Below are 7,500 nucleotides of genomic sequence, written 5' to 3' on the forward strand. Positions count from 1 at the left end.
CGTTCAGCTATTTGTGTGGATGTTGGATAAGTTAGGATCTTGTTCTTGTCTTGTTCAAAAAATTTAATTTGCTCACATGCCTCCACTAAAAAGAGCTCTGTTTGTTTGTGTGTGTGTGTGTGTGTGTGTGTGTGTGGTCAGGATAAGAAGCTGATCAACATGCTGTTCGAGGTGCTGGCCAACCCCAATAACTACTACAACTACTCGCGGAGCAACTCCAAAGAGATGCTGCCACGCTCCTTCATCCGCCTCATCAGCAGTAAAGTCTACGACATCCTGCGGCCCTACAAGTAGGCCCCGCCTCTCCGCCAGCAGCAGCCAATCACCTGTCCCGCTCCTGTTGCCAGGCAACAACCTCCAGTCCCCCCACTTTTTTGTTTTGTTTTGTTTTCCCTCTGAATTCTTTTGACGTCTTCAAGAACACTTCAGACTTCCGTACCAGCCCCCGATCCCCGGCCTCACCCCCAAATCTTAGCCCAGCCAACCCGACGCCCAGATCTTCCTCCTGCCCCCCCTGATCCCAGCCCACACACACCACTCTGGCTGCCAGTGGATGTGGACCCCTCCCCCCCCCACACCCCCCACCCCTCCCATAACAGGGTCTCCAACAGGCTGAAGGCATCGTCTGGATGTACGGGGGGACCGAGTGTTACTGTGATGGAGAGAAGAGAGTGGAGAGGTGAAGAAATGGAGAGATGGAGAGAAGAGAGTGGAGAGGTGAAGAGAACGATGGAGAGAGAAAGACTGAGAATGATGCTCTCACTGACAATACAGTGAGACACAGAATGTGTGTGTGTGTGTATGTTTGTGTGCGTGTGCGTGTGTGTGTGTGTGTGTATGTGTGTTAAATGCGTGTGTGTGTGTGTGTGTGCGTGTGTGTGTGTGTGTGTGCTTGTGTGCAAGGGAAACAGAAAGAGAGTCATTTTGGAAGGATTGACATATTGGTCGCTTTGGAGACGAGAAGAGACTGGACAGACTCTAAAGGACAGCATGTCCCAAGTGCGCCCTCTGCTGGGCAAATAGTGTCAAGTGTTCCTCCCAGCGTTGCCATTGCCCTCCCTACCAACAGGGCGGCGCCTCTCCCCTACATTCCACACTTAAAAAGCCTAACGATACAAGAGCTCATAGAGCAACGTCTTAATTTCTTACATTCTTACTGTTAAAACAGTACTTTTATGTGTTCGCTGTCTATGTGAGATTATATTATTGTCTGTTGCCTACTCCTCTGCTATTTTATATCAAAGTTAACTTAAAAAGGCCTAGAGAAGTAGTGTGTTATTTGCAACCAGAGAACAGAGAGCAGAGAGAGATTGTGTGTGTGTATGTGATGGTAGTAGTGCGTGCGTGCGTGCGTGCGCGTGTGTGTGTGCATAGCTGTGTGCTGCTTCTAGTGAGCATAAGGTCACTTTGTATCTCCCTGCATATGTACAAGTTTGTTCCATTTTGCTTTTCATTTAGAGATGCATCAACACCCCATCTTCCTTTCGCTACCAAGTTCTACTTGGTCTATTCCCTGTTCTCTAAGGGAGTTCTACTTGGTCTATTCCCTGTTCTCTAAGGGAGTTCTACTTGGTCTATTCCCTGTTCTCTAAGGGAGTTCTACTTGGTCTGTTCCCTGTTCTCCAGGGGAGTTCTAGTCTGTCTATTCATATACATGTGTGTGCTTCTTCATTTCTGCGCCTAACGAACAAACTCAGATGGATTACGCGTCTGAGCGCTCCTCTCGACTGAAGCCCAGCCCCCTTAGATAGCGATGAACAGGTAAGTAACGGAGCCTGTAGATAGTGTTAGCTATCGCTGTTCCCTTACCCCTATACACACACACTCACACATACACAACTCACAGAAACACCAAGTATAGGGTAGGGAGACCAGACGTTCCCCGGTTTCAGGGGACAGTCCCAGTTTTTGGTTGCCTGTCCCTGGGAAAATACTACCTACAGTATGTCCCCATGTTTTTGAAGATAAAACATGTATTTCAATCAGATTGATGGTTAAACTGAAAATGTTCCCGTTTTTTTGGGATTATGTCTCCGGTTTTGGTCTCGGACATCTGGTAGTATAGACACTATACTACAACCCCCCCCCCCACACACACACACACACACACACACAAACACACACACCCTCCCAGGTCACAGTAACACACACACACACACACACACACACACACACACTCACACCCTCCCAAGTCACATTAACACACATTTTTGACTGACACTTTTCAAAGGTGTGACATGATTACTAACAAATCTACAGGCGTGCACAGACACAGTCACCCTGCCGTGTGTGTCGTATCTAAAGCCCTGCCTACATCCAGCCACATCAAACCCCACTCCACGGCCCGCATGTATCTTCTAAAGCCCTGCCTACATGCAGCCACATCAAACCCCACTCCATGGACCACGTGTACAGTACTCCACTCACTCACTTTCTTGTGACTGTGCTCACAACAACAGCCAGAGAACATTAGCTGTCTGACAGGTTTGTTTATGTGTGAGGGTGATGAGGATGTTGAGAACACAAGGATCAAAGGGTAGCCTACTGTTAGCACTGCGTTGCACATAGGTTTGTGTTCTATTTAGCATACTTCTATACTTACAATACCTAACATGAGTGCACAAGTGAATGCTCTTGTGCACTCATATTAGGTGCTGTAAGTACAGAAGTATGCTAAATGCACAGCCTAGGACAGGTCAGTGCTAGCTATGAATAGGGACCAGCGCTAGCTCACCGTGTGTTAGCAGGAGTTAGCATTATCTACAGTACTAGCACACAAACTGTACAGTAGCTCTGCTCCTGTCCTATGCTAGCTCCCATTGTCTACTAGCACACAGACTGTAGCTCTGCTCCCAAGAGATAATGCTACACGGCGCTAGCTCACAGTATGTAAGCAGGACCTAGCATTGTCTACTAGCACACAGACTGTAGCTCTGCTCCCAAGAGATAATGCTACACGGCGCTACATTAGCTCACTAGTTCACTAGCTTAGATGGCGTCACCCTGTTTTGGATGCCCAGGTACAGTACAGCTATGTGCTGATGCTACTTCCTGCTAGCATGCTACAGGACAAGCTACAGGAATGAGGTTCAGACAGCATTGGAGGCTTACAACAAATAGCTGCAGGTTTTATTACCCTCACTTTTTTATTACTTTCTGCTCATGTGCAGGAATGAAATGAAATGAAAAAAAAATGCATTGCAAATACACTGTACTGCATTTAACTGCTGATATGCAGGATTTTGGATATAACGGCATTGTACTTCAGATAAACGGCAGTATAACTACAGTGTTTCTTTTACTTCCTTTTTTTGTCAAAACTGCAGTTATTTTTTGAGACCCGTCGTCTTACAGGTTCTAGCGTCAGAACCGGAGACGGTCCCTACAGTAGTCTGAACCAACCCCATGTGGAGGCCCGTTTGCCTGTGCGGGTTGGACGGTTGGGTTCACAACAGCAGTTAGCCACTTACAGTCTTTATTGGATCTTCCTCTTGCTCTCTGATGTCTGTTGTGCCCCGTCTGAACGGAGCGTACCTATGTTCCCCGGGTCCTATGTTCCCCACTTTGTATGGGATCGGGGAACATAGGAGCCTTTTTTATTTTAAAAAGGGTCCTATGTTCCCTGCTTTTCCCAAAAAGGGTCCTATGTTCCCCAGTTTGTATTGCGGCTGGGGAACATACAGTACAGTAGGACCATTTTGGGGGGAAACCGGGAAACATAGGACCTGGGGAACATAGGGATGACCCCGTCTGAACTGGTCTGCAGTTAGTTCAACGAGTTTCCTATGATGCCTCATTGAGCTGGTAACAGTATTTGCACTTGAAAATTGTTATTGCTCATGTACAATGTCTGGATTTTGTATGTTCTTTTAAAAATGAATGGAATTGGTGTTCTTAAACCTGGACTGGATGGTCTTTTTTTTGCACACATTGCTCATATCATATGTTCAGCAACGGACACATTTCTCTATTCAACTGGACACAGGTTTCACCTGTTGCACAACCCAAATGACTACACATGGAGAGTTTGGTTCCAGATGAAGATATTTATATTATTATATCAACACATTTTCTTCAATCTTTTTATTGTCACTTTATTCCATATCACATCAGGTCGCACCATTTACTTTGAAGACTATAACCTTGTCATGCCATTGTAACTCATATTTGGTAAGAGTCTGGTGTCTGATGCTGACAAACCAACACTGACTCCATTAAGCTTATTTTCCCACACTGATTATTTTGATAGACAGGGTGCCCTCTAGTGGTGAAATATATCTGTGCAGAAAAGACTCAAGGCACCCTGGGCCAGACATAGTAAAGCAGCACCAAACATAACCAAGCCAGACGCACCAAACATAACCAAGCCAGACACAACAAACGCAAACATAAACAAGCCGAACGCGGCAAAGCCCTAAGCCCAGCACTAAAACATAACAGTCAGTGTTCAATATACTGTAGGTATCCTCATGTTTCAATATAGCCCTGCTGAAAAAAACAGCTAGCAACCATCATATGCTGGTAGCCTACTGTAGCTGGTTTAGCTGGTTTTAGCTGGTCTTTGTTGGTTTTCTTTCAGGTCTTGCTGATCTTTGCTGGTGTAGCTGGTTAGGCCACCAGGTGGACATGCTGGCGTGACCATCTGAGGAAGATGATCATGCTGCTTGTACCTGACCAGCCTGCCAAGCTTGACATTTTTGGTGTAAGATGATCATGCTGGTTTGCTAGAATGATCAACATAAGCTGGCATGGCCAGTAAATCTCAATACTAATGATAATGATGATGAGGTCAATGGTGTGGTGATAGTAGCCTAGTGTTCCTAATCCTCTCACAGGTTCACTACTGCAAGACACAGCTGGGACACAAACTCAGTTTGTTTGATTCTCTCCAAACAATATACCACCAAGAATGTGTTTATAGAGAACTATTTACAGCAAGCAGGCAGTGGCACAGTGGCACAGGGGAAGTGTGCTAGTCTTCTGTGTGTAGAGTCACTGGTTCAATACTCAGCTCTGCCTACAGTATGTGGGAACCCCAGCCAACAATATGATAGGAGAGAGTCCCTGGAGCTTTCCTATCTTGATGTTTCTCCTTTAACCTGCTTAGGAAATATCGCACGATCATATAAGATTCATAGTCAAGAAGACTGTATCAGCCATTTTTTTTATATGTAAAGATGGAGGAGCCATTGGTGCAGCGGTAGCATCAGGGATTACCATCCCCAGGGTTGCAGGTTCAATCCCCAGCTCTGCCAGGAGAGGACCTGTGGCGAAAGCTCCATGGAGGCAGAGGGCAGGAAGGAGCCAAAGATGAATCCCAGGAGAGTGGCAGAAGATGGACCTTCAAGGAGAAAGAGATTGGGGGGCTTACTTGGCCCCCCGAAGAATTCCAGCACCCACCCAGGGGGTTATAACCTTTTTAAGGTGGTCTAACTTAACAACACGGTTGCAAAGAGTGCCAAAATCTAGACACTTCTATTACACTATACAACAAACTTCTGCACCTCAACCACTACTGAGCATGCTTCTTCAGATAACACAACTTCCCTATCTGTGGGATGGCTGGGATTTGAACCTTGCACCTTTGGAACTTTACACACATGAACATACAGTACCTGTACTTACCCAGTGGACCACCAACTGGTTTGTGAATACAAGGGCATGAAGTATATTTGATGCAAGTTATTTGAGTAACTTCCCATAAGGCTATTTATAATGGGGGTAGTAGAACTTCCAGAGGATTGGTTCTATTCAGTTCCACCTCAAGGTTTGTTAGGTTTTTCTACTTCATCATGATGATACACATCACTTGGTTCTACAAAACATCCCAAATGCCAATTATTGAGGTAAGATTAGAACTCATTACCCTTCCATCATCAGTCCTGCACTCTTCCACTCAACCACCAAGTGTGTGTAGTCACATGTGTCAATATAGGCATTCCACATTTATCCTACTTCCCATGAGGCCTCGCGTAAGAAATGGGTGTAACTTCCACTAAGTATAAGCAATGGGACGTGATTGGGGGGATTTTTTTCTTCTTCTTCAAGTAATTTATATATATTTGGGCTTTTTTGCCTTTATTCATTAGACAGTGAAGAGTGAGACAGGAAGCAAGTGGGAGAGAGAGATGGGGTGGGATTGGGAAATGACAGCAGGTCAGACTTGTTGCGCCACAGCGCTGTTTAAAGTTTAAGTTCTTTAGGCATATTCTTTTGTATTCGTTGTTGTTTTGGGAGGAACACTGATTTAGTTTTAGACTTATGTAAAATGTTATGTTGCAACTCTATGTGTGTGTGTGTGTTAGTGGTGGGGGAAAAAATCGATTCTGTTCAGTATCGCGATATTTTGTGCATGCAATTATATCGATACGAGAAGCTCAAAGTATCGCAATACTTAATTATATAATTTAATTATCTATTTTACTTTTATTTGAGCCGACTTTACTCAGGGTTTACTCTGATGACATTAAATATGCTAGATAGATAGATATATAGATAGATAGATACTTTATAGATCCCCAAGGGGGAAATTCAAGATAATACGCTCACAAGGTGGCGCTTGTTGTGGGGTTTTATTTGGCTTTCAACGGCAATTTCAAATCGAAAGTGTGGGTGTGTTTCGGTTTTCAACAAAAAGCAAATAGTAAGGACCTTAATATGCACCATGCCATGACAAAGTGATTTGAACAGTGTTATTTTCCTTATTTTTTGTAATGCCTTCGAACAATATGAGAGACATGAATAGCAATATATCGCAGAATCGAATCGCAATACTTGTTGTATCGCAATATGTTTAGAATCGCAATAATATCGAATTGTGGTCCAAATATCGCAATAGTATCGAATTGTCATTCTTTTGCCAATTCCCACCCCTAGTGTGTGTGTGTGTGTGTGTGTGTGTGTGTGTGTGTGTGTGCAGTACACATAGATTCCACAGGCAATCATTGGTTCCACAAGTGAAAGTGAGTGAGTGAGTGAGTGAGTGTGTGTGTGCGTGTGTGTGTTAGAGTGTGTGAGTGTGAGTGAGTGAGTGAGTGAGTGAGTGTGTGTGTGTGTGTATACAGTAAATAATAATACAAGAAATCAGCGGTGTGATCTCAGCCAACGCCAGGCGACGCCACTGTCGGGAGTTGGCTGGAGTCTGGGCGGTGTATCTGGGCCTTAACAGAGATGGATCAGGCACACACACACACACACACACACACACACACACACACACAGTCTGGGCGGTGTATCTGGGCCTCAAATGAACAACAGTTACACTAGAGGGGCAGCAATGAGACGACACCCACAACAGGAATGATTCCAGGAGATTCCAGGAGACAGGCAGTGCCCAGTCCACATCCAGCATGATGTCGTTCCTAACACATTACCCAGTCCACATCCAGCATGATGTCGTTCCTAACACATTACCCGGTCCACATCCAGCATGATTTCAACCTGAGATCTGATGTGTTTTCAAAGTGTTCCTTTAATTCTGTTAATAATTTTCCTCTTTAC

At 44.8% G+C, this 7,500-nt stretch overlaps 1 protein-coding gene across 1 annotated transcript in view; it reads left to right on the forward strand.

Annotated features, from left to right (window-relative positions):
• Positions 1 to 3,363, forward strand: part of scube3 (signal peptide, CUB domain, EGF-like 3) — a 105,308-nt gene extending 101,945 nt beyond the window's left edge. The window contains exon 24 of the mRNA XM_062541890.1: positions 142 to 3,363. Coding sequence (XP_062397874.1) covers positions 142 to 294 — 153 coding nt within the window. The 3' untranslated portion in view covers positions 295 to 3,363. The remainder of the gene's footprint in view (positions 1 to 141) is intronic.
• The last annotated feature ends 4,137 nt before the right edge of the window (positions 3,364 to 7,500 follow it).

The sequence above is a fragment of the Sardina pilchardus genome, chromosome 7, assembly GCF_963854185.1.
Source record: "Sardina pilchardus chromosome 7, fSarPil1.1, whole genome shotgun sequence".
NCBI classification, from domain to species: Eukaryota; Metazoa; Chordata; class Actinopteri; order Clupeiformes; family Clupeidae; genus Sardina; species Sardina pilchardus.